This window comes from Prinia subflava, chromosome Z, assembly GCF_021018805.1.
Source record: "Prinia subflava isolate CZ2003 ecotype Zambia chromosome Z, Cam_Psub_1.2, whole genome shotgun sequence".
NCBI lineage: Eukaryota > Metazoa > Chordata > Aves > Passeriformes > Cisticolidae > Prinia > Prinia subflava.
The window spans coordinates 96050315-96078127 of NC_086283.1; the positions used below are offsets into that span (position 1 = coordinate 96050315).

General features: G+C 40.6%; 2 protein-coding genes across 3 annotated transcripts in view; both read right to left on the reverse strand.

Annotated features, from left to right (window-relative positions):
- Positions 1-22863, reverse strand: part of CMYA5 (cardiomyopathy associated 5) — a 48359-nt gene extending 25496 nt beyond the window's left edge. Inside the window, exons 1-2 of the mRNA XM_063422338.1 lie at positions 20414-22863; positions 2533-12748 (exon numbers count right to left, since the gene is read on the reverse strand). Of these exons, the coding sequence (XP_063278408.1) occupies positions 2533-12748; positions 20414-20571 (10374 nt within the window). The 5' untranslated portion in view covers positions 20572-22863. The remainder of the gene's footprint in view (positions 1-2532; positions 12749-20413) is intronic.
- Positions 22864-25244: 2381 nt separating this feature from the next.
- TENT2 (terminal nucleotidyltransferase 2) overlaps positions 25245-27813 on the reverse strand; it is a 44512-nt gene continuing 41943 nt past the window's right edge. For both annotated transcript variants that reach the window (XM_063422340.1, XM_063422339.1), the window contains exons 14-15: positions 27246-27325; positions 25245-25387 (exon numbers count right to left, since the gene is read on the reverse strand). In XM_063422340.1, the coding sequence (XP_063278410.1) occupies positions 25313-25387; positions 27246-27325 (155 nt within the window). In that variant the 3' untranslated portion in view covers positions 25245-25312. The remainder of the gene's footprint in view (positions 25388-27245; positions 27326-27813) is intronic.

Consider the following 27813-nt stretch of genomic DNA (forward strand, 5'->3'; position numbering starts at 1 on the left):
ACTGGAGCAGTCACAGAACTGTTTCCAAACCAAAACAAGTGAGTTCAGTTTGATAAAGTGCTGTGTCCATACAAGCTGTTGAATGTTATGAATTCCAGTGCAGCTTTCCCAGAGTGAGTGTACTCAGAGCCTCATGAGTGTCCTTGAGAGATCACAGGAACAAGCCCACAAAAAGGGAGATAACAAAGGTATCTTTGTGAGGGCAATTGATTATACTGTCATGGCTTTTAAAATTAGAATTTTAAAGATAGATATCTGTCTCTATATAAATGGATATATCGACAAATAGATATACCTTTATGTATGTGTATATGTGTGTATATATATATACACATAATTCCTATAAACAAGAAGTCATCAAAATCACTGGTTGAGTTATGTGAAAACAAAAGCAGTCCAAGGCACAACAGACATCAGAGACAACTCAGAACTTTTTCCTAGTGCTTCTTGATCTTTTATGAAAATAAGTTGTTCAACTGCTCTGGCGCAAGTCACTATTTATAAAAAATGCCCAGTTTTAATTTGATGGCATAAATCTAAAGGGAAGGTCATCTTACTTTGTAACAGCTTCTTATTATTGCAAAATTTTACTGCTAGAGCTGTAGAAAAAAAGCATGTGACTTTATATTAATTACAAATGTCACATTGGACAATACAATTGAAAGCTCCTTTTAAAAATGTTTAGGGCAAATTACCAAAATTTGGAAACAAATTTCTGTTTGTCAGGATGAACTGTAAAATCTGACAGATGCCACCCATAGCTCATTTAATTTACTGTGAAGCCATGTTCTCAGAGTTCTCACACAACCATAACAAAAAAAAATCTAAAAAAATTTAAAATTCATGTGACAAGTGTTTTGCTACCTTAATGTTTTCTCACTAATTATACAGAAGTAACAAGAGACATACAAATGCAGTCTCAGAGTAACCTGAGCCCTGAGTGTTAGCAATCATGTGAAGCCAGGCCTGTGTTGCAGCCAAATTTAATACTGGCTTCATATCCGTGCTCCACAGCCAGGGAGTGATGTCATGAGAGGTTTATTTGCAGGTTAACTTGACTGGCTGTAATGAGGGTACATTTGAGGGGTGCCTGGGATCTGTGACTTTATTGCTGACTTATTCGTGCCTTGTTATCACTGCTAAGCCAAGCATGAATGGCCATGTATAAAAAACAACTCCACATCTGAGCACCATGGAGATGGTTTGCAAGTACTGATATGTGAAACTGTCACACTGACTCCTCCTACTTTTGATCTCTCTCTTCTACATATGAGGTAATAAAGATATTATTATGTTAAAGATAACATAAATACAAGCCCTTCTGGAATTTTGGCAAAATGACACGAAATCTGTATTCCTGTCAAATGTGCCAAAAAGGGAAATCTCCCCTTTCATTTACAGGGGTGAGAATAAATAGCTGGTAACCAAGAAAGGAATGTCTGTATGATATGTTCACTTGCACATGAACAGATCTGATATGGGAGCAGTGAGGTATCACATACACATTGTTTTCACAAGCAGAATTGCACTTTCATGAACAATAGTTCCACAGAAAAAGCATTTTCACCTGTATTTACAGCAATGGACTAGTTTACTAAAATGGAGTGGAACAGCTTGGATATAGTTGCAAGAAGTAGGACTATAAACTCTTATCTGTGCTTGATGCCATAATGGTACTGGCACAGATCACAGACTGGTTTGGGTTGGAAGGGACTTTAAAGATCATTTAGTTCCTGTTTCCTTGCCATGGGCAGGAACATCTTCCATTAGACCAGGTTGCTTAGAGCCCCATCCAGCCTGGCCTTGAACACTTCCAGGGGTGGGACATCCACAACTTCTCTGGACAACCTGTTGCACTGCCACATCACCTCACTGTGAAGAATTTTTTTCCTAATGTCTAATATAAACCTGCTCCCTTTCAGTTTAAAGACACTGCCCCTTGTCCTGTCACTATTTGACCTTGTAAAACATCCCTCTTCAGTTTAAGGCCATTTTGCAGATGAAATTGAATGAAACAGAAAATAGGTTGGCACTTCAACAAAAATGTGTAGGGTAATTTGTCTAACATCCTCAAGCAACTAATGCATGTAAGTGGGACAGGGAACACTTTATGATGATGCTGACCTGCACATATGGAGGTTTTTGTACCTTGTCAAGTAAAGCAAGCTGCTGTTATTCAAGTTTTATTTTCACAGAAACAACATTCTTCCCATTTCCCCCCTACCTATCAAAACCAGAACAAACTTACACAGATAAGACTTTAAGATGAAAAGTCTGGGAACAACTACATATAAACAAGGCCATTCAAACTCTGAATAAATTAAAATACCAGCTGAGCAAGTCTAGGACTCCAGAAAATACCTTAATAAGATAGTCTCGCATCAAGATCTCCAACAGGTATATAGGAAGAGCATTTATTTAATAGGTATTGCATCTTAGGTTCTGCTCTTTGAAGCCTCTCCTCTTGACAATGCAAGAGGATTGGAGAAATTAGCCTCAGTAGCTACTTTTTTTACCCAAATTAATTCTTACCTTCATCTTGGTTGCAGCATCATCTAGTGTTGTGACTTCATGGTCTTTATGCTCTCCAAAAAGCTTGTCAATAGCAGATATTGGGCATTTGCAGTGGTAACAATAAGTGTCTACTTGTGTTTTCTTCAGTTCTCTTTGTGGGCTCTCGATCTGAGGAATGTTTGTTGCTGATTTTTCAGGATACATCACCACAAAGCCTGAATCTTCAAGCTCAACAGGAGTTCTTTGTTCTGGCTCATTAACAAATTCATAACTATCAGCAGCATGATCAAAGGAGTCTCTGTCTTCAAATAATAGCTCCTCATGTGTAAATTGAGATGATATTTCATCTTGCAAAAGCTCTTCTTGTGTAATCACATCATAGTCCATTGACTCAGCAAAATCTTCATAAACATCACGGTGCTGCTCCTCTCCTTGCAAATCTGGGTGCTCTGTTTGCTGAATGGCAGGAACACAGGGCAGATGCTCCTGAATAAACTGATCATCTACGCTGTCTTCAGTGGGAGCCCTGACATATGGAACATACTTTTCCATCTGAGGAACTGCTGTTACATCTTGCCATTCTTCCTGCTTAGTACTGGCTTCTTGATATGCAGCTCCCTGATAATCCACTTGCTGACTGTGTCCTTGTTGACTTGACTGCTCTGGCAACTCTTCTGTTCTTTCTACTGGTATGTTTTCTTCTTCTCTTTGATCAGTGATATCAGTTCCTGCACCTGAAAGAACTGTTCTGCCTCCAAAAGGAATGGCATGCATTGGCTTGCAAATTGTTGCTTGAATGTTGCTGTCGACCTGGAATTTGTCTCTCTCCATAACACCTCTTTCTGACAGAACCTCAGTTGTGGCGTATTGAGCATCACCAGATCCCTGCGTCTGCTCATTCTCTGAACTCCAAACCAAAATTCCTCCACTAAATGACTCATCTTCTGGTATCTGATCTTTTTGAGGCCCTGTGGTCTTACTTGGAATTTCATCTTTTAGAATGTATTTTTCAAAATATATTCCAGTTCCATCATCTGTGTCTGAATTTCTGCTAGGGAAAGAAGCATTAGAATTACCACTTTCTTCATCCGAGGGGGTCTCATCCTTTGTCTTTTCTCCTACTGCTTCTGCATAGAGGTCCTTGTATAAAAATGAGAGAGCAGGTGGCTCCTCTAAAAGCTCTGGGTTAACAGCAGCAACAGTGGTAGGGAACAAGAGAGATCGTTCTAGCACTCCTTCTTCTGAGTCAAAGAGTGGGGTCCCTGGTGACTTCCTTTCATCTTCTACATTTGTAATGCTTTTACTGCTAGAATCAACTGATTTTTGCAGTGGTAAAGGTTTTGAAGCGTCTGCGTAGGACTGCGTTTTGCTTTCTCCTTTTATGGTACCATAAAAGACTTCATCCAGGTCCTCAAGTAAGGAAAACTCTTCCAAAGTATCTACCTCAGTACTTTCTTGAAAAGATTTGGCTTCTTCCAGAGATTCATTGGGGTCTTCTGTCACAGGAGACAATGACATTCGTCTTTCAAATTGTGGTTTAATTGGGGATTTGTCATCAATCAATGTGTATTTTTCAAAATAATCCATATCAGCAGTACCATTACTAGGATCCAATTTTGCATAATTATTATTTTCTGGCCACAGGAGGTTTTCTTGTTGAGTTTCTTCAGTTTCCTCAACATCATCCTTTTTGACCAATTCTATTAGTCCATGGCTTGCAGCCTTTCCCACTACTGAGCTTTCTGAAGTTTCCGTGGTTCTTTCAGAAGTTAGGGTTCTCTGGTCATCCTCAACTAATTTTCTTCTAAATGAAGGATTTGTTTCCAAGTATTCTAATTTATCAGGCATGTGTTTACTTTCTTCTTGATCAACAGAAGAAATATGTGTAGGTGCATGAATATTGAGTATTTCATAACCTTCTGAAATTATATTAAATAGATCTTTTTGTTCAGTAGTCTCCAGAGCACACTGACTGTCTTCTACAGAACTTGCATGTTCCATTTCTTCCTCTTCTTCTCTCAGATAATGTGCAGGCACTTCAGACATTTTGCCTGCCTCCAGATGTTGCATTGCTTCCATTTTTGTAGGGCTTAAAGTACTAGTTTCATGACCCAGAAAAACTTCTGGACCTTGATTATCTCTTGCCAGAGATGGCAAATCATACCTTTGTGTTCTGGGACTAGTGTCTGGGGACTTCCTGTGAGGAAATTTATTTGACACTGACTCAGAAACTATAAATGTATGTCCTGTAGTCTCTGTAGTCCCATGAACTGTAAATTCTGTGCAGCTTCCAGCTGGGAATTGTTTTGATCCAAAATCAGAGGCTTCACTTGGAGCAAGCTGAATTCCTTGTGTGTCTACATCTGCAGCCCCTACTGGACTAATTGAGCGAGCTTTCACCTCTTCTACCAGCCAGCTAGCCAGCCCAAAAGATGGAATATCTGGGTTATGCTTTTCTTCAGAACTTGGGCTAAGGGGCTTAATCTCTGCTGAAGAAGGGCTGCCCCACTCACCAGCACAATGCTGAGCTTTGTGTGTCACAGTTTCATGAGCAAGGTCTGATGAAACAGCTCCCAGATGCTCCAAGGTTGTATGCTTTTGTTGCATTTCACGTCTGTGCTCTCCTTCAGTATAAATGCTTGACACTTTGTTAGATTGCTTTCCAAGCACGTCTGCTACATCAGCTGAAGATGATGGAATACATTGTTTCTCTTCATCACCTGTGAGAGCCGCTGATACTGACTTCTCAAGTTCTGACTTTCCAGGTAATTTATGAGAAGGCATAAACTCTGATGACACTGCTCGCTGGTCTGTGACACCAGTCACCTTTGACTCTGTGCTCACTGACCTCGGCACTGTCTGTACATCAGGTTGCATTTCTTGTTCATATTGCTCAGTAGTGGATTTAGGGGAACTTCTTGGCTGTTCTGGAGACAAATATGTTGTGTCCAACAAACAAGATTCTGGCTTGTCCTGGTCTTGCACTCGAGGCATACTCTCCAAGTGCACTGTCTTTAAGCTTGCTGTTTCAGGTGAACTGACTTGAATTTTTTGCAGCTGTTTTTCATTGTGTGGTGGAATTACATGTTCACACTCTGATTGTCTGGGCTGGGTAATAAGTGGCTGCATACTTTGATTTTCTTGTTCAGCAAGGGACCGTGTGGGAACCAGATATTCAGAGACTGGTTTTGAATAGGGTGGAACTTCTTGCTCACATGTTTCATCAGCCGAATAAAATGGAACTGAAGGTTCAGACTGTGGTTTTGAAGGCACAGTCAAGTAATCCTGACTTTCTAGACTTTCTACTTTATCTGCAGAATATGATAAATTTAGTTGTTCAGATTCTAATTGTGTAGCTGTGTGAAAGTAATGTGGAGTCTCTTCTCTCTCAGCTTCAGGTAAAATTTCACATTCAGCCTCCGACTTTGCAGCTACAGGCAAACGTAGAAGACTTTCTGTGTTCTCTGCTCTCCTTGCATAAAAGGACTCTGGCTCAGGCAGGGCAGTTTCTGAGTGTTCTGTTTTACCATGGGAGTAAGAAATATCTAAATGTTTGGGGTGTGAGCCTTCAGTTACAGGTGAAGACTTTGGAATTCCTTCAGGGCTTGTTTCAGAGACAATATGTGGAGCACCCAAAGGTACAGACACTATTTGTTCAGTAAGAGATGAATATGGTTGAATTTTGTGGCTGGCTGCTTCCTCAGTGGCAAATGATAAATTTTGTTGTTCAGTTTCCAGCTGAGCACTTGGGGATGAAGGAGCACCAGAGTCTTGCTTCTGTGAATGTCCTGCTCTCAGTGGGGCCATTTCATGCTTCTCTGCTTTGTCAGTGGGACTTAATAAATCTGATTGTTTGAAGCTTGGTTGTGGAGTTCCCTGCTCCTCAGTCTTGACAAAGGTAGGTGCTACAGGTGTTTCTGTCTGCTTTGCTTCAACATCAGAGGACTGCAAACTAACACATGGCTGTTCTGGCTGGACCCCACCCCTCCACTTTGTTTCACCAGTGAAATAGGGTATCTCTGGATGCTCCAGCTGGGCAGTCTGTGGTTCCTCTGCCTTGCCATAGGAATATGATACATCTAGTGGCTTTATTACATGAGTCTCTGCTTTGCCAAGAGAGTATGACAAATCTGGATGTTTTGAATCCCGTTGTTCTGGCTGCAACTGCTCTGATTTTCCTGTGGAATACACAACATCAGAAGGCGTGAACCCTGCTTGTGCAGTGTCCTGTTTTTCTGTTTTGCCAGAGGAATGGAAGAACTCTGGGAACTCCTCTTCCACTGTGGATGTACTTGGTTGCTCTTCCATGCCATGAGGACTTGCAAACACTGGTTGTTCCAATTTTAGTTTTACAATTTCCTCTGGGTGTAATGTATAGCTTCCCCTCTCCTGTTTGACCTCCAGCTGTGCACTTTGTTTTTCTTCACTGGCAGAAGAGGACAAATCCATGTGCACTACTTTGCCCATGGCATCCTTGACATTTGAATGTTCAGACTCTGGTAGGGCAGCCCATGATGGCTTTGTTTTGACAAATGAATGCAACAAACTCTGTTCTTTTAACTCTGGCTGTGTTGTTTCATGGGGTTCTGCTGTGCCAACAGAGAATGACAAATCTGCATATTCTGAGTTTGCTTGGGAATTTTGCAGTCCTTCTGTTATCTCTATAGAGCCCTGCAGCTCAGAGTGTTCTGCTTGCATTCCTTCATCTTTCCATTCCTCTGCTTTGCTGAGAGATGATGAAAACTCATCTATCTTTTCTTGCTCTGGTTGAATCTTTTCTTGCTGTACTGTGCCACTGGAATGAAATAAACCCAGGCACTCCAAACCCTCATCAGCAATTTGAGTTTGCTGTGTTTCACCAACTGAACATGATAAATCCATTTCTTCTGCCTCTGGCTGTATGATTTCATGGTGTTCTAATCTGCCAGCAGATAAATCTGAATGTTGTGATTTTGCATTTAAAGTTTCTTGTTCTGCCTCACTGAGAGAATGACGTAATTCTAAATGTCCCAATTCTGTCTGTGCCTTCTTGCCTTGTGCCTCTTTCTTGAAAGAATGCAAGAAGCCTGGCTTCTCCTCTCCAGCAATTTGTCCTTGCTCTGTTGTGCCAGGCCAAGGTGACAGATCTGGTTTTTCTAACCCTGGTTGTGCAGTTCCTTGTGGCTTTGCTTTATCAATGGAATGCAGTGAATCAGGATGCTTTGGCTCTGCTTTTAACATTTCTCTTTGCTCCGTTTTTCCATGCTGGGATGGTGCATCTGGCACTCTCTGTTTCTCCTCTGCAGCTTGTGGGTGCTCTGCTCTGCTGACAGACTGCTCCTCTTTGGAGCACTCCACAGCTGTGTGCTCCATCCCTCGTTGCTCCCCTTCCCTGGCCGGGGGTGCCAAGCTTGCATGGCCTGGCTCCAGCTGTGCAGGGGGGAGTTGCTCCATTTTGTCATGACCATACAATGCACCTGGCTCTTCTAATCCCAGCTGGATTTTTTCCTGCACTTTGTTGAGGGAATGTGCTAGACCAGGGTCTTCAGGTTTCAGCTGTGATGTTTGCTGCCCTCCTACTCTGAAAACAGAGTAAGGCAAATCAGAATGCCCCTGTCCTGGTTCTGCCATTTCTGTTTCCTCTGCTGTACCCACAGAACGTGACAAATGTGCAACTTCCACTTCTGGCTGAGCTGTTTTCTGTTCCATTTGTCCAAAGGGATAAGTTTGCTCTGCTTCTTGTACTCTTTGTTGTACCTCTCTGTTGTCCAGAGGAGATACCACATCGGTATGCTCTGCCTCTGGTGGCGTTTCATCATCTGGCCTATCAATGGAAAATGATACTTTTGGTTGTTCCAAGCCCTCCTGGGCATGTTCTAAACTGTCCCTCTTATCAGGAGAATGTGTTAACTTTCCTTGCTCTAACTCCTGCTTTGTAGCTTTCTGCTGCTTTCCTCTGCCAAGAGGTTTTCTTTGGTTTTGATCCAATGGTGCTACTTCCTCCTGGCTTGTCTCACCAGTGGAACATGACAAAACAGGATGTTTCATTTCCAATGGTGCAATTTCTGGACGTTTTGACTCTATTTGTGCATCAGGTTGTTTTGACTCTATTTGTGCAGATGCTGGAGCAGCTCTTTTTCTAGCTACTTTAGGCAACTCTTGATGTTTAGACTCAAACTTTTGAGTTGATTGTTCTTTACCAAAGGAAAATGATGAATCTGAGTAGCTTGAACCCAGTTGTGAGCACGACTGATTTGGGTAGTGAGATTCTACTTCCATACTTTCATCTTGTGCTGCTTTACCCAGGCTCCCTTGAGAATCCAAATGTTCTGATTTTTGCTGAGTGTCTTCCATGGAGTATGAGAGCTCTGGATGTCCTGACCCCTGCTCCATGATGTCATCTTGTTTTGATTCACCACTGTCACATGAAATATCTGGATGTTCCTCCATTACTAGTTTTTGTTGCTTCATTGGGAATGGTAAGGTTGGCTTTTCCAATAATTTTTCTTGCTCATGAGAGGAATATGGCAAATCTGGATATTCTGAAGTTGTTTCCATTTCCAGTGGAGCTTCTTTTTCACTGGAAGAGGGCAATAATGTTTGCTCCAGCTCTGGATGTGCTATTTCTTGTTGCTGTGATTTGTGTTGTATAATTTCCTTCTCTGTTTCTGTACTTACATAAGATGTTTTTTCTGAATATGATGGCTCTGTTTGCATTTCTTCTTGCATTTGTTTACTGAACGAATATGGCAAAGATGGGTGCACTAACCCTGGTCGAGTTATTTCTTGCTGTGCCAGATGAATTTGGTCAGTGACCTGTGGCTCCTCTTTACCCAGGCTTTCTGAAATACCTGAATACTCTGTTTCCATTTGCACAGCTTCTTGTTGGTCTGTTTCCTGCTGTTTCACCTCTCTTTGTACTGTATCTTGTTCCACTCTGCCAAAGGACAATGAAACATCTGGCTGGGGCACATTCAGTGGTGGTGTTTCCTGTTGCTGACTACCAGCAGTGGAACAGGAAGGAAAAGACTGCTCCTGCTCCATTTGTGTTGTTTCCCAGGGCTTTGCTCTGTCAGACAATTGTGACTGCAAAGTTCCTGACTCCACTCCTTTTTGCATCACTTCTCCAGTGATAAATGAGAAATCCCCAGTTTCTGAAACTACTTTTACATTTTCATGTTGCTCTGCTTCACTAGTAAAACATGATGGCTCTGCACCTTCTAAGTTTCTCTGTACAGGTTCTTGAACTGTTTCTCCCTGGGAATACAGTGAATAAGTTGGTTCCTGCTTTGGTTGTGATTTTTGATGTTCTGTTTTGCCAGTGGAAGGTGTTGTCTCTGGCTGTTTCACCTTCAGCTGTGAAGTTTTATGTTCCTGTTCATTTCTGGTAGAATGTGGCCAAGCTGGATGCTCTGGCTGCAGTTGAGTAGTTTCTCCTTGCATGGCCATGGCAGAGGAATCCAGCTTGCCTCCAGACTGCAAATCCTGCCTTACAGGCTGTGACTGTTCTCCTTTGTCCATTTGTGACAGTTCTTGCTCCTTTGTTTTACTCATGGGATGCGGTAAATCTGAAAATGTTGTTTCCAGATACCCAGTCTGTTGTATCTCAGCCCTTCTGGTGGAATCCAGTATATCTGGATGTACTAACTGGAGATCTGTAGTGTTTTCTTTGTCTCCTTCCTCCATCAAACATGATAAATCTGAATGTACTGGTGCAAGCTCTTCTTTTTCTTCCTGTTTTTCTTTTTCAGGGGAATAAGACTGTTCCAGTTCAAAAGGACTGAATGCTTGGTTTTCTGTTTCTTCCCTGGAAAGAAAAACCTGTTGTTCCTTTTCCAGCTGTGCACTTTGCATTTCCTCAACTACTTCCTTGGTTAAAGAAGAGTCTGGATGAGCCATCTCCAGCTGTGCACTCTCTGATTCCACCATTTCTTCTCTGGAATATGACAGATCTGAGTGCTCTGTCTCCAGCTGTTCATTGTCTGATTCTTCCATTTCTTCCCTGGAAAAAGAAAAGTCTGGATGCTCCATCTCCAGCTGTGCACTCTCTGGTTCTTTTGTTTCTTCCTTGGAAGAAAATTCTGGATGTTCTGTCTCCAGCTGTGATCTCAATGATTTCTCTGTTTCTTTTGTGGAAAAAAGCAGTTCTGGATAGTCTGTATCTGGTATTGCACTCTCTGATCCCTCTGTTTCTTCCTTGGAATATGAGAAATCTGGAAGTTCTGTCTCTAGCTGTGCACTTCCTGGTTCCTCTATTTCTTCCCTGGAAAAAGAGAAGTCTGGATGCTCCATCTCCATCTGTTCACCCTTCAATTCCTCTGTTTCTTCCTTGGAAGAGAAGTCCAGATGCTCTGTCTCCATCTGTGTTGTCTCTGATTCTCCAGTTCCTTCAGTGGAATATGAGAGGTCTGGATGTTCCATCTCCATTTGCTCACCTTCTGCTTGTTTGTTTTCTTCAATGGAAAAACCAGAGTGATCAAAATCTACTGCTTTATTTACAGCTGAAGTTTTCTGTGTTTCTTCTGTTTCTGTATGGACAGGATATGAAATGCCAAAATATTTGGAATCTATATGTTCAGGAATTGATGGTTTTAATTTAATTCCTTGCTTCTCTGCTTCCTGAAGTGAAAAGTCTTGTTCAGACTTTGTTTGGTTCTCCAAATGAATGTCCTGAGTTTGTGAGGAAGGGGTCTCTTGACTTTCTTCTCTTTCAGCTGAATACATTAGACCTGAAGTCGCTGACTCTGACAGTGCAGTTGATGGTGGACACTCGGTTTCTTGCTTCTCTGTTTCATTTCCAGAATATGCTAAAAGCACATGTTCAGAATCAGACTGTGCAGTTTCTGATGACTGAGGAATAATATCTTCCTGTCTTACTTCAGCTGAAGGGGAATATTTGGATTTAGCTGATGGAACATCAGGTAAGTAAGACTTCTCTGTTTCATCCTCAGGATGTTCTGACACAGATTCTGTAGGCAAAATATGCTGGGAGCTTGGTCTGTCTAATTCACTAACAAAATCTGCTGAAACAGACTGTGGTGCAGAATTGGGCTGTATTTCCTGCTTCTTCATTTCATCCAGATGATCTGATGCTGTGAGCAGGGACTGGTCTGGTTTCTTGTTTGCATTTTCGGCTGAGGGAAGCAGCACTTGTTTCTCGTCAGACTTGGGGGATGTGGAGGTTGTTGACTCTGTTATTGATGTTGTGGCTGTGGCTGAATGACTTTGCTGCTTCCTGGCCTCTTCTTCATTCTTCAGCAAATGTCCTGAAACCTGATTTGGAGTCTCCAGAAGAGGTTGTCTCTCTATTCTTTCTTCATGTTGAAGAGTTGATTCTTTTATTTTATAAGGTTCAAGATTTTCAGATGAAACATCATTTTTCTTAGTAAGCTGTTTTTCAAGAGGTGATGTTGGTGATGAAAAGCTTTGATTTGCTTGCTCTGTGAGTTGTTGTCTTTGCTTCCTTCTTCTCTCTGAAGGCGTTTCAAGAATTTTACTTCTTGCTCCCTGAAAATGTTTTGGACGTGTTGCTTCTGAGAGTGAACCGAACTTCTGCAATCTTTCTTTTACCGATGTTTCAAGGAACTTTTCAGAATCTCCTGAAGCTGAGCTACTTCTCCGGATTCTGTTTTTCTCCAGTGTTTCAGGGGCTGGCCCAGTCCCTCCAAAAATTGAGTTGAACAGCTGGATTCTAGCTTGTACTGGTCCTCCAAGAATTGGACCGACTTTTCTCAGTCTGCTCTCCCTAAATATTGATCTTATTGGAGCTCGTTTTACAGGCTCTTCTGCGATATTTTCTGTATCTTCTTTGTTGTCCGACATTTCCTCATCTCTGTCTTGTGCTTCCTCCTGCTCTACATTCAGCATGGAGGCTTGCACATCTCCTAGAACAGTTCTTGGTTCTTGCCTCTGCATTCCAGAAGAGTCACGTTTTTTATTGCACTGGCCTGCCTTCGGTCTTGCAGCCATTGGCACCCTGTTTGAAGATTTGCGTGTCCTTTTCCTAACGATCTTGCCTTCATCCATAATAAAGATAACTTTTCCTGGAGGAGATCCCACTGGTGAGCTTTCCATACTGTAAAGATCAGAAGTTGTACTAGTTTCTGAGGTCCAGGGAGTAGAACACCTGCTTGAGCTGGTTTCCCAGGTTATCCCACTGTCTTCACTTTGGCACGTTACCATAGAAAAGGAAGGGTTAGTCATGATGTACTGCAGCTTGGGTTTCACATCTTCACTTTGGATAAGATCTTTTAAACTACAAACAAAAGAACAAATAACAAAAGAAAGCTGTAAAAACACACAACGATTAAATTATTGCAGGAAAAAGCTGAATTTTTCCATTAAAACAAAAATGTCTTTCAAAGTTGTAAAAATAATGCATAAGCATAAATTTTGAAGTACAAGCATGAGAAAAGTCATATTTCATTTCACAACTATATTTTAGATGCATTTGTGTAAAACTGTATGTTGCAAGGTTAGTTCACTGAAGGGGAGGTGTTTAAATTATCTTCACAATGCAGGAAGAACAGTCTTTGATCTGACCTTGTTTTGCCAGTGTGAGATTGAGCTGATTCTGAGGCTACTCTCCAGCATGTGTTTATCTCACAGTATAAATTAAACTTTTCATTAAACACTTCAGAGATACTGTCAATGTTTTAATAGCACCCACACTTGCTTTGTGCAAGTGTGAATGATTATACAATGCTTAAAGCAGTGGAGAGTCTATCCACTGGTTTGTTACTGTCTTCTCATATATTTTATCCTCTAAGCACTCTAGATACTTAGCAAAGTATTTTAGAATACATTCAACAATTAAAATATACCGGCACCTCCCCAAATGAAACTTCAATGTTTCATAAAGCTAGTTTTAAACCTTATGATGTGTAATCAATACACTATCATGTGCTGCAACCAAATCTCTCAGCTAAAATAGTAAAAAGGCTGGAGAAGGTCTTTTCTCAGAAGCTTTAGAAAAGAAAACTTCATATTCTTCAAATTCTTAAAATTTAGAGTGTGAAGATTAGCAAAAGCAATTAAAAGATACAATGTGTGGAGGGTTTAGTATTTTTAGGGTTGCAATATTAACTTAAAATTTAAAAAAAGAGAGCACAGAAAAGGTAATCAAAACTCAAATCCACTATTTCCTGAGTAGACAGTAGTTCATTTATGGAAATCACATTTGTAGCTGATGGAAAGAAAGACAGAGTATCTGCTGGACAGGATGTAGCCTCAGTAGAGCAGAAGCAGAGAAGTCTCTGCCACTCCCATGGAAGAATGCACCTTTATGGCCACACAACGTCCTGCTTCCACTGAACAGAGGGAAGGGTCACTTTCCTCTGATTGGGATAAAGTCCTTCAGCTACAGTGAAGAAACCTAGCCACAGATCAGGGATCAGAGAAGCAGAACTCATCTGAGCAACTGCCAGAGGCTGTGGCCCTGCACCACACCAGAGACACCTGCAGGCTGCAGAGGCAGAGGACACCCATGAGAAGCAGGTGCCACTGTGCCAGAGGGCACTGAGCCCCAGTCAGAAGGCAGAGGTCTTTGAAGGCAAGCAGAAATCCTGTGGAAAGTCATAACTGCTCCATTAAGCAAACTCTGTGGACTCTAAGCTTTTGTAAAGGACGTTCAGTGAAAATGTTCAGTACCTAAAGGAAACAGAAATTTAATCCTGTACTGGCCCCTATCCTGTACCCTTATCTTCCCATAAATTTACTTTTCAGAGCCCAGAAGAAGGGCAGCGCTGGGCTGGTCCATGCTCAGGTCTGTGCAGACTGAGGCACAGATCATCTCTGGTGGCCTTGGTGCTAACTGAAGGCTGAAGTCACCCTGTGGGACAACAGCCTGGCCAGCCCACGGTGGGACAACACCATATCAAACTCCAGTGATGGGGCTTAAACCCAGCTGTGGTGATGGAGCTGGCCTGGAGAGGGTGACTGGCAGGACAAGTTGAAGGCCCACAGTTCAAAGCATGTCTGAGAGTGCAATACTCAATAATTGCATGTTAGCCAATTCCCTCCTGCCCCCCAAACCAAGTCCTCAAACAGATTTAAGCCCCACCATGTACAGCTGATCATCTGATTTGGTGTAGTACTCTCTAGAAAGGCTCTCCAAACTTACAGGCTGGAGAAAGAGGTACAGCAGAACACATTTATACCAATTTTTCTCTTAGTTTTTCCTCTGCCAGTTCCATGGCTTAGCATTGACTTGGACATAGCAAAATAAAATTAAATTTTAAAAAAGAAAGAAAAATCGATAGCAATAGTACTAAGGAAGTTTTCAGTTATTTAAGTCCACAATAACAGACGAATAATTTTTTTTTTCACATTTTCCACTTCTAAATCATTCTTATATTTTTAAACCTATCTTTCTGCACTACTTGGTGCTATCAAATAAACATTCATACAGAACAGAGCAGCACTTCCACTTGAGCTGATATTAATGAATAAGAACAGGTTGCCCTGGCCCTGCCTATGCAAAAAGCTCGAATTATGTGCATCATTATCTCATTTTCATGGTCACAAACTTGTCACAGCTCATATTCCTCTACAGTGTGAGGAGATGATGCTGTATACTTTTAAGACCAGAACAAGAGGCATAGAACTCAAACATTTACTTCCAATGCACCTCCAAATGCTGCCCTTTTGTGAACTGTTTCCAAGCTGCACGGTGGTAGCTGAAAGACTCCTCTCTAGTCAGAGGAAGTGTCTGCCACTGCAGAAAAGATGTTTGCAATGTTTTAGCTTGTAAATGCAGATATGAAGCCACTGACATCCAGGGCAAAAGCCAGTGCTGTCTTTTATCCATGTAGACATTTCACATGCATTCTTGTTGGTACTTCTATTATCAGCATGTTATTTCACTGCTAGGACATTGACTTAATCCTTTTCTTAGTCTTGGAGACACTGACAACCAGTTTTGTGCCTCCCGCCATAACAGCTCAAACCCAGATTGTTCTTCCTTCCTCCTCCTGCTTCTCACAGCCCCCTGCTTCTCACTATGACTTCTGTGCTGTGTCCCCTGGGATTTCAGGTTTCTAGTCCAGCCTGGCAGACTGGACAGATGTTCCTTTATGTATCATATGAGGGAAGAGTTTTCACCTCTCTTGCTGCTGGAGCAGTTGTGTTCACAGTGAGTGGGGTCTATCTACCTGTGCACACCACCTGCCATGAGAGATACATGCAGCCAGCTTATCAGCTTTCTAATATTCTCCCCAGCCTCTCTTTATCCTCTTCATATCAGACCTTGCCACTGTTGGTATCATAAAAATGTGTAGCTGTTTGCTGCATAATTCCTCACAAGCTGAAAACCCAGATAAAATGACCAAGACGTCAACCTGTGTCTGTAGTCTGCACTGACAAGATCTCATTTTCTGAAAGCTCCTACATCTTCCCAATTGAAGGAAACAGTTTGCTGTGCTTATGCTTTTATTCTGTACATATCTGGAGTTTCTGCCTTTACCAAGATGCCCCCTTCCCCCTACTGCAATCAGTGTGTTCAGCAAGGTCTCTGCCTATTGTTCTGCATTTCCCAGGGCTACAGCTCATCCATCTTCTTCAGGATATGAGAACTGGGAGCTACAGAAAGACATCATTTCAAACCCAGCCTTCCACCTGATAAGGTACTGTTGACTTCTTTTGGTTAATGATGCCTCTTCTGGCAATAAAATGGCTCGTGCATCTGTCAAAATTCAAAGGAACTATTATGTAAAAACAGTAAGATTGCTGCTTGCCCAGCTACAAAGTTGGGGTTTATGATGAGGTGCTGGGAGCCAGGACCTAGGCTTCTCTCACACATTTTGCTCCATCTCTTATGAAGGGACACAACCTGCCATGGTGCTATTCTGTGTTCCAGACACTGGGTCATGGCACGTCCTAGTGGCATTGCCAGTTGCAGGATCAGGTGCTGTTCAAGAATCCACAGCACCTCCATGCCCAGAGGTCTGCTGTGCTCCTGCATTCTGGATTCTCCACTGTGTTGTAGAGGGAGCACAGGTACCAAGCACTTCAGTCTGGATGTGGGACACTTCTTTACACAGTTTCGTAATCACTCTGGTGAGACAGAGTCAGGAACTTCTTGAATTCTGAGAGCCCTATTGCAACACAGGACTTTATTAAGGACTCAGTTAGTTTCACCCAAAAGGCTGAAGAGAAAGAAAACATGGAGTGCCCAGCTGCAGGAGCAAGTTGGGGCTGGTGGCACCCCTCCCCTCTGTACCTCAGCATTCTGTTCCATTCAGCTGCTCAGTTACCTTTTGCTCTGCCCTGACATGCTTGAAGTGGTGCACACAGCTCTCCTTCCTACCTCTCCCACCTTCCCTGCTTATGCTCCTGTAGAAAACCAGCCCTGCCGGCCTCTTCCAACCTGGCCCAAGTCAGGCACTGCCTCATCTAGAGGCATCTAAAATCGCACATGCTTTCCCCATGTCTTTCTTGGCTTTGGGTGGGGTATGGTAACTTTTCTTTTCAGAAGACAAATCCACAGTACTCCCCACCCCTTCCTTCTCACCATCTCTTTGCTATTATTCCAGTCTTTTGCTCTCCAGATGCTGCAGTGTGGCAGGAAGGCACCTTCTCCACTGCGCTTCCCTTTATACCCATTTTCATCAATTATTATGAACAAGACTTATCTCTAAAGCTTACACACATCTGATCTTGTGGAAGGACTGCTTCATTAAACAAACAAACAAAACCCACTTCCAGAACTCAAGAACTTCCTCCTCATTTTTCTCCCCATTACAGATAAACACTAAATGAGCAGATAAAATAAACCCTTACCTATTTCAGGCAAACAAGCTTGTTAAATTAAATTAAATTGGCTGCAGAGCCATTTTTATGTAAATCCTGCACACAGACACATCCAGAGACCTTCCCACTGTAGAAGGAGATCAGCTGAGAATGGTCTGAAAGAACTGTGTCAGAGCAGCTCATCCATCACACATTTGTCAGAGACACAGATATTCCAGTGGGTATGTAAACCAGTTAAATGGTAAACAATTTTACTTTAGTTAGACTTAATTTTCACCATTACTAATACGAAAATTAAAACCTGTTAACATCATACTCGTGGCTCGCCTTAAAGAACACAGTGTTCAAAATATTTTCCCTGTTTGGGTGATTAATTTGATACATGAAGCTAGAAACAGACATTATCTACCATGAACATCTATCCTAGATAGCAAAATGCCCAAAGGCAAGAAAATATTGTACAGGTCCTATACAGATCAGTGGGGGTTTTGTGCTGACAAGGTTATGAAACCTTTATCCCACTTTTCTAAAAGGTTCTGATGCCTCATGTTAGTTCTCACTACTTACATAAAAAACTGTGCTAGGAAACCAAATTATTTAAACATTACATGAATAAGGGTAATAAAGACATTAAACCTGAACTCTTCTGCCTTTCACATGCATGCCTTGTAATTTAGGGCTAAGTCAAAATTTCTGCTGCAGCTTTTGGGATTTTATTTGCTGCAGTTACTGCACAGTGTGGGACTGGAGTGGTTTGGTTAGAGCCGAGGGGCTGATGTCTCAGAGGAGCACCAGGGCTCTTCTGCTCTTCACAGAGGCACTTCCTGACCTTGGGGAAGACATCTTGCTGCATAACTCTCATATAAAATAGCTACGAGGCTATTTAATGTGCTTGAAAAGCAGGAATAGGAGCCAGTAGGGAGTTCCCTGCTGACTTGCACAACCAGGTGCTGTTCAACTGCATTGAAAGGAGGAAAGCAGAACAGAGAACCTAGGGATGTTAAAAATAAATTGATGGCAGCAGGGTCCAGGACAAGCTGCCTTCAGCCAAGTTTGCATATTAGTTACATCTCCTATAAGCTATGTTTTCAAAGCCCTCAATGTTTTCAACGCACTCAAAAAAATCTGTTCTGCAATGGGGGCTTGAAAACCTGTTTGTCAACAAATAATTAGCTCACAGCTTGAGTTAGTATGTCCCAGGGGCTCAACCTGCCTGTTCTTGCCAGGAGCTCTGCCCAGGCACTGACCACAGGAGGAGGCTTGAAGCTCAACAACTCTGCTGACATTTGTGCAACATCTATGCAATTAAAGAGTTTTATTTAACTTCTCTAAGATATTGCTGAGTGCTCAATGCAGTCACCACATTTGTGCCAAACCCGAAATTTTACATCTCCTTTAACCTACTTAAACTAACCAATTTAAATATGCTCAGCTACCACTTAGCATAGCTGTTAAAACCCTCTCTGGTAGACTCTGACCTGTTTATCAGTAGGACAGTTAAGGACAAATAAAAACTCTGCTGTGTTTAATATAACTGGGAGTTAAAGAGAATGTTTGCTGTGATTTAAGTAAGTGCTGAGATGCAATGTCCAAGTTTGCATTGCAGAGGTTGCCAGAAGAAAGACGCAGCTGTGACGAGCTGCTAACAGGCATCCATGGAGAAGTCATCTTCTCAGCTCAAGTAGTAAATAACTGTGAGGCTGCATAGATTTCACTCTCTTTTTAGCAATTCCTGCTTGTGTTTTACAATTTCAGTTTTACTATTAGCCATTTAATTGCAGATTCTATTAAAAATTATGTATCTAAATCATGTTTTAGTTGTCTGCAGTGAGCAGCTCCACTCCATGGACATCAGCTGGTTTTCTTGCAGGGATACAGCCAAGTGCAAGCAGTGTTTTACTGCCATGCAATCCCTCTCTCTGCCAGTATAGGGCTGAAAAGCCAACACCTCCCTTGGGAATAAAGCAGCGTTACACATCAGGGTGTCCCTGCACTGTGGAAAACTAGCTCTTTATTTCCCATGCAGGAAGGTTTTCCTACAGTCCTAGGATACATTTCCCGATTTGACTTTTGATCTCGCAGCACTTTGGGCGGGTTAAGTGCAGAGAGCCTTCCACTACCCTTTTTATTCTCCATCAGTGACCATCAGCAATGTCAGAAAGCACTCTGAACTGTGATACACACAGAGTGATAGCAAATGCAATGGCTTCACAGCACGGAGGTATTAGGAACTGTAGGGCACATCTCTTAAAAAATGGGATTCTGAAAAAAACTTAAGCTAAAAACATTAATATCTTAGGTTCTTCCTACAATATCCACTTAAAACTGATGGGGTCTGCTCAAGACAAGGAAGAAATCTTGAGACTTGGCATGTGCTGGGGGACTCCTACACCTTGAGATCTCTTTATGAAACCAATGGCACTGGCACAGCCTGAGTCTGTCCACATGGCCCAGGCTGGAGATGCCTCCACATCCTGCACAGGACCATTGGGCAGGGCACTGGGCCACAGCCTTGCTCGTTACATTCCACTGTTTCTGTGGAAGTCATTAAGAAAACAAAAATACTGAAAAAAGAGAGAAAAAAAATTAGAGATCAAAGGGATAGAATATTTCCCATTCCACCACAAAAATCAGCCATACAAATCAAGACCAGCAATAGCAGGCATGTATGACGAGTTTTTCCTTTTTTAGGAAAGAAGAAACTGAAGAGGGAGGGACAAGTGGGAAGGAATAAAGGGCCATAAAAAGGAATCAATTTTAATGCACCATTATAATCTTTGAGCATTTTCTCCCTGACAAGCAAATCTGCAGAGCATTTAAGATCCATATGTGACAAAGAGTCAGCCAGAGAGGGAGGAGTGGAAGGAGATGCCACTTGAGCTGGCACATCAGAGGATCTTTAAATAGAAAAGCTTTCAGGGAACTTGGGGTAGGCGCTTACCACACAAAACATAATTACAGCCATACTCATCTGAAAAAAATATTACAGCTCTCTACTCTCCCCCTCCCTTTTTTGTTTTTTTTTTTTTTTTTTGTCTGCAGCAATTGGGTAAGGGGAAGGGGGAAAAGCCACTAAATCAGCATGGGACTCCAATCCTGGCAGCTCCTGGGGGATGCTTTCGGGTGGAGCTGCCAGCTCCTTCTGGGGCTATGAGTCCCTGAGGAGACATACCTTTTAGTCAGCTCCTCTGCTTCCTCTGGGTCCACGGCCTCCTCCTCCTCCTCTTCTTCTTCCTCCTCCTCCTCCTCTTCTTCCTCTTCTTCTTCATCTCCTATGAAGGACGAGGTCTCGGATGCCCTGTCGCAGTCAGCACTACGGGAGCCCTCCATTCCCTTCCCTGCTCAGGCCCTCGCCGGTGATGTTTACCCCCAGCCCTGTCCTCCCCAGGGCTGCCTGAAGCAACTGTCATCCCCAGTAGCACTCACTTCTCCTGACTCAGGGCAGTCTTTAAATAGCAGGCAGCAAAGTTACAGCGCAGAGTGGCTGCTGCTCCTGCCCTGCTGCTCAGCACCAACCCGGTGCCAGGACACGTGGCCCTGTGGCCATCTCTCCAGCTGCTCTCCCCCTGGAGCCGCTTGTGCTGCAGGCAGGGCAGGCAGGCAGCAGCAGGGAGCAAGGGGGACAAGCACACCTTCCCCCGGCCACCTCTAGCAAATCTGGAGTGGATGGTACAGGCGGAGCAGGGGAGTTCATCTATGGCCCCAAAAGAAGGTACATTTCACCAGTTCTGCCCTTGAGCTCACCCAGCGTGCTTCAAGCTCAAGACGGAAAGGTCAAATACAATAACTAGAGGATGAGCTTCTGACAAGCACATTTAATTATTAATATTGTACTGTAAGAGATATCAGAGGCAGTGTGGTATTTAACCATGAAAAAGAAATGTATTTAAACCCTCAATTTGTCAATGTGTTAAATCACAGGACATTTACAACTTCCTATTTGAGCAGACTTGAGCCAATTATAGTCTAAAGCAGAGACAAACTATACTACCATGCAGGGCTTAGGTTAAGCCACATTTGCCCTTTAGTATTCTGCATTTTGACAGTGCTTTTCACAGACAAAACAGAAATATTTCCAATCTGTACTTGTCAAAATAATGACTTTATTTAAAAAAAATTTTTAGAAGAGGAGGAAAAGCACTAAACCCCTGATTCTAAGAAGTTCCAAGATATTTCAAGTATAAACAACTGTATACACAATGTAACTCTAATGCCCCCAGCTTTTATTCCCCATTGTTCTTCAAATAAATAGCTGGTTATAAATCAATCAGAAAACTCTTCCTGTAAGAGTGCTATAAGTATAGAAACACCCAGCCATGTACTTTTGACTACAAGCTGCCTCTGCACGCTAAATTTAAATTCTCCTGACATTTCAAAAGAGTATGTACAGGTAAAACCTTTCTGCTTTCTCCATCCATGCAATGACATACACAATTTACAAGGTAACAACGTGATTTTTTTGAAAAGTGTATTTGAAGCAGATATTAAACTAAATTAAACTCTACATTTCATCATGAGCATTGACAGTGTACACAGCAAAATGTAAAAAATATGAAGTACTCTTAAATTTCAAGTGGAAGGCAAGAGAATTACAAGTCTTCTAGAAATGCTTACAGATGAAAAATACATACATAGCACAAGTTTTGATTCAGTCTTCAGCACAGCAAGAGAAAGGCAAGTACCCAAAACCCTTCAACTTATTTCCATCTGTACTTCTCCCAAGTGAATTTGACCTGTAAATGGACCAAAATTGCACATTCTTTCATGCTCTTCGGACAAGCATGATACTCAGTAAAATCAAGGGAGATATTTATATCTGAACACACAAGGATTACAGAGAACAAGGCAAAAAAGAAAAAAAGTCACAAAATACAGGACAACCAGTAGCAAGTACAGTACAATACATCAAGAGTGACATCCTCTGATGGACTTAAATTTAACATCAAATACACTGTAAATCAAGTCCAGTAACTCAAGTTCAAGTATAGCACTAGTTCGAAATAAATGTTTGGGATTCAAAAATATAATGTACACACAAATGCTAACTTCAGGTTTTATACAAATCATCATACATCCTTTTATCATCATCCTGCAATGTGAGTCTTAAAATTGATTTATATTGATTTCTTTGTGAGGGATTTTAAAAAAATAATGCCTTATACTGTCAACATATCTAAGGGTACTGAGAGTTCACTTACACATTCACATTTCAGGACACGTGAGAGAACAAGGGAAGAGAAACTTCTAAGTTTCACAATATATAGCCTATGCCAGTTCTGTATTACTGTCACCAAATGTGAAGCCCTTGCCAACGTTTGGTCCTACTGTGCACCTCTGAGCCTGTTAAGTTAGTCCTGAAGGACTAAAGAGAGTTCTTAAAATCCTAGAGAAGACACTAGTGGTTTCTGACACATGAGATGAGAAAAGACCCAATGAAAACCCAGTGCCAAAAAGAGTAGTCAAGAATAATAATTTAAATAAATAAAGCGCTGAACTAAAGGAGGTATATTTCAAGGCAATAAAAATCCCACAGAAGACAGCATCTTGCACACACACTGAAACCTCGGTCAGTTGTGAAAAATACCTTTTACCAAAGAGCTCTCAGAGAAAAACTATTCCCGTTAGGATGTATGCCAAGGGATAAGTAGGTGAAAGTTTTTATTTTGAAGCTGAGGAAAGGTGAAAACGTTACCCTAACAACAAAATTTATGATAGCTATTAGTGAATTTTTCACTCTGGATACTTGTCCAGAATAGATGAAAACCCAGATCATTAAACCTCTAACAACTTCAGACTATACAGAACTGAATCCAAAGTTAAAGTCCAGCTCCTAACCACTCTCCCCAAGCCATTTATTTTGTGGTATTATATCTGAAGTTTTCCAACAAAAGTTGCAGCCCACTGTTTAACAAATACACTATCAACAGACTTGTTCCAAAATAACTGGGGAAAACTACCATCTAGAATTTCTGGTTATAGACACGGCTTATCAGGAGGACATAAACTTGAGAAAAAAATACAAAAGGATACTTTTGAAAGACACAGGCCATTGTGGTTACAGACCTTAATTTGTATTAAAAATACCACTGAATTGGTAGGGCAATTTTTATAGAGTAGCTCAGAGATACGATAATTTTTTAAACTAACCTTTTAAAAACAGTTAGGAAGAAGTGGTTTCAAACAAGAAGCATAATTTAAGGTGTAAGAAAAGTTGACCCATTAGGTGATGCAATACAAACTCATAAGCAAGTTTTATGCCTTTTATTTGTTTCTCACATTCAGCTCACTTAAAATATATTGTTACCAACTTTAAACATTTATGTCTCTTCTTACTTATCCTAGGTGGGGAAAGTTTTACATTTTCTAGACAAAGATATAGCCAATATCTTTTTTAAGAAGATATAGCCAACACCCTCTTTTCCCAGAATCTACACAGAACTCGTAGAGCATCTTTGAATCCAGACATCATCCTGTCCTAAAATCTTGTGCTTCTATTTTACATAAAGTGAATGTTTCACTGACACCCAAGTCCACCATCCTCTAGAGAAAGGGCAGTGAGGGTGAACATATGCAAGGAGGAAAAACATTTCAGTGGACTGCTAGAGTCATAAGAAAACTGAAAGACAGTTTAAATCGCAGAAGGAAAGTTGATTGCAGATACAAGGAAAATTCTACATGGACTAGACTGTGACAAAGTGTGTACAAAGTAATCTCACATCAGGTATATAGTTTACAGTACTTAGAACTTCTAAATAAACTAGAATTAAAAGTTTGCACAAGAAGACACAATGCTTGTTATTTTACAGTTATAAAGGTTTTCCCAATCGTGTTAGAGAAGGTAATAAATCAAACTTTTGCCTATTTACAGATGTATTTCAGAATAGCCATGATACATCTTAATGAATTGCAACATGGATCTTACCTCATGGAGCATTTCCTAGTCTACTTAATTACAGGAAATATTTTAAATATGCAGTACAAAATAACATAAATTGGAAAAATAACCCGTATCTTCCATATATAAATTTCATTTCAATGAACACCATATAAAATATTAAACTTAAAAAAATGGAAGTACGAATTTGATATCAGTGGTAAATACAGTCTTAAAAATTAATTGGTCTTCAGTATATGAAATATATATGTGAGACACAAATTGTGCTATAGGAGGTCTAAGAGAAGGTTTGCAATTTTTTTTGGAAGAGCTGTAATTTTCAACATGACTTATTTAGATTTAATTTACAGTGGCTGACCAATTCACAAACATTTACATAAAATCAAATGAGAAGCTCAGCTTATTTTAGCACTGATTTGATTTTGATTTTTTTTTTCTTGAAAAGAGATATCACTACTACTTCAAATATGCAAAAGGAAGCACTAAAAATTTTCCTTCCTACTCTGTGTGAATGTGAAGCATTTATGTGCATTGAATTGAGCTTTTTTACTTCCACTTCTTCATAGTACAACTGTTGCTTGAAAATTCCAGTTTAGATCATAGTTCTTGATATTCAGAGTACTACCAGCCATAATCTAGCTTCATTTTCATAAATGGTTGCTTGTTATTCCAAGAAAAAATGAAATAAAACTGGAAAGTGCTAAGATGAGCAGAAGTGCTTACTGCAATTAAGCAGATGTAAAGCACAGACTCTCTGTTCATCAAGAAGTTGGTAGTGCAATGTGCCTTAAGGATGTAGTCAGATTTGCACATGGTTTAACCTTGAATGTCAATATTTCATGGTTACATCTGTCCAAATTAATGGTTACACAGATCACACAAGAAACAAGTCAGTATATCCCCATACGTTCCTTAAAATAGATGTACTCTTCTTGTTTGCTGTTTCTTCTCAAAGTCAACAATGCAAGCATTTTCAGAAAGCATATCTTTGAATGAACAGCTGTATTAACAAATACCGATATTAAAATATGCCACATCCTTATAAACATTTCCTTAACAAAAGTTTACAGAGAAAAACAGGTCACAAAAACCATGGGGTAAGTGCCTCCTGATTTTGACACTGTTCTTTATTTCAGCAGGATCCAAAAAAAAAAAAAGGACAATGTAAGAAGCTAGTTATCTCTTCTGTTTGGCTGCTTTTAAAGATAATATACAGTTCAGGTCTTTCTCTTCTCGTAATAACCGCCAAGCCTGAGGAAAAAAAAACCACAAAGTTTTTTAAAAAGGACTATATAACCTTTGCCGTTAAAACTTAAATACCATTATAAACAATAAGCATCACAGTTCCACAAAATTAGGATTAACTTTTTTTCCTTTCTTGAAAAGAAAGCTTGTGGGTTGAGATTTTTTTTGGTTCATTTGTTTTTGGGATTTTTTTAAGGGAAGCAAAATCCAAAAAGTACACAAAATGCAATGAACTAATAAGGAAGGTAAAGCCTTTCAAGAACAGATTGGATTTCTGGAAACAGAGGTGTTAACAATATTTAAGCATTACACTAGTACTCTAACTGCAAAATAATAGTCTCAAATTCACATATGTCAAAGTCCGTGATAAATGATGTTATGGTTTGTCATTTCCAGAACTTAGTTGTGTCTCTAAAATAGGTTATTTCAACTTTCTTCTATGTTCTAGTGTGAGTTTCAGGACATCTGTTATGCCATGAGCTGGTAAAGAACTGCAGAGACCCTCCTGTGTTTATACAGAAGTCATTTACATTCCAATGTGCAATGAAAACCACAAGAAAAACAATTCCGTCAAGGACAAAACAGATTGCCTAAGCTTCTTAAGAAAGTGCAGGATATTAAAAAGTACTTGCACTTCTAGAGCAACTGTCATTCTTACTGTATCTGGTAAAAAGGACATTTTTTCAGGGCTGTATCACTCTAGTATATTGCTTCCAGACAGCTAGGATCAAACATCTGCTTTCACATTCTTCCGGAAAACACAGAGGTTTGAAACAAATTTTGCTAACTGAAAATTCTGCAAAGAGAAGTTCACTCTGATTTCACAGTACCACGAGAGCCCAAACAACTTTGTAAATGTGACTTTACCAGACTCACAAAATCAACTGTTGTATGTGCAAGTATGTGAACGATTCAGTGTTTTGTACACTAACATGATTAAATAAAAGAAAAACTAGTGAACATTTCTGAACAGAATTACAAAGAAAATGTTATTCTTTTCTGACTAAAGTGTCTCTTATAGAATCTGCTCTATTACAAGTATCTGGCACTGAATTACTTTATGCTGGAGAAGCCTTCAAGGTACTTAAGACTTGTAAACACAAACTTCCAGGAACAGCTTAATAGGGGAGTCTTAACTGGTTAAAGCCAGAAGCCAGTTCTATGCACTAATCCCTAGTCATAACTATATAAAAAATAGTCAGAGATCTCAGGAAACTAGAATTTGAGTTGCAATTCCAAGGTAATGCCTATGATAGGAGACAAATATAAAAGAGAGTTGGTAGCAAAAATTTTCACATAAAGATGTTTAACCAATATCTAAATTCTTCCTTGATTCAAAGTGTCCTCTCCTCCCCTGACTGGGACAAGTGAAAGTTCGTGTTTGAACTACTCATGTTCTAAAATTATGAGTGTGGTCTCCCTAAAGAAAAGTACTCATCTAAATAAGGTATAGAAAATCAGAAAACCTCATTATCTTTGTGGTGATATTTATTAAAAAGTGGGATAGTAAGAATTATAAAATATTATCTATTACCAGTCAAATTCATGTAGGAATAAATACTGAATGAAAACATGAAAGTTGTATCATTGCTAGAATTTTACACACACAAGAAAATAAAAGAAAAAGGGTTTTTACTGTTTTGAGCACCCATTTCAGTGTAAACCTGAAGTTTATTGGTAGATATTAATGAATACTCTTAAGAAATTATTTTTCCAGATTTTTTTTTAAACCACACATTGTTATTACCTATACTACAAAGTATAAAACATCAGAAACAGGCAGGTTTAATGACTAGCATTTTCAAGATAGTATAACTATCTTGAAAAACAAAGTGACCGAAAAATTATGAGATGTATTTTTTACCTGTGCAAGTTCACCTCTGATCATATCAAACTTCTGTTTCTCATGTACAGCTCTTGCAGTATTTGTCCCATCAAAGGGCTCTGCAAGATCAAAAATGAACATGAAAATGGTTAAGAAAATCTAGAGTTAGGTTGTCTCTACTAACCAAGTAGGGTCAAGAACATAATTGCTTACCAAAAGTGTTTTAAATACTCAATGCTTCTTTGGTTCTCAAACAAATCAATAAAAAGAAAAAAACTAACAACAAAAAAAAGCGGGGGGTAGGAAAATAAGCTCCAAACGCTGAATTCTCTGAATGTTCTGAATGGACAACATCATCAGAGAGTTTGCAGATGACGTGAAACTGAGCAGTGCAGTTGACACTACAGGACAGCATGCCATCCAGAGGGACGTGGACAAACTTGTGCAGTGGGCCCAGGAGGATCTCATGAAAGTTCAACAAGTGCAAGGTGTCGCATCTGGGTCAGGACAATCCCAGACGTGATTAGAGAGTGAGAGAAGTCACTGAGAGCAGCCCTGCCCAGAAGGACCTGGGGGTGCTGCTGGCTGAGAGGCTGCACATGACCCA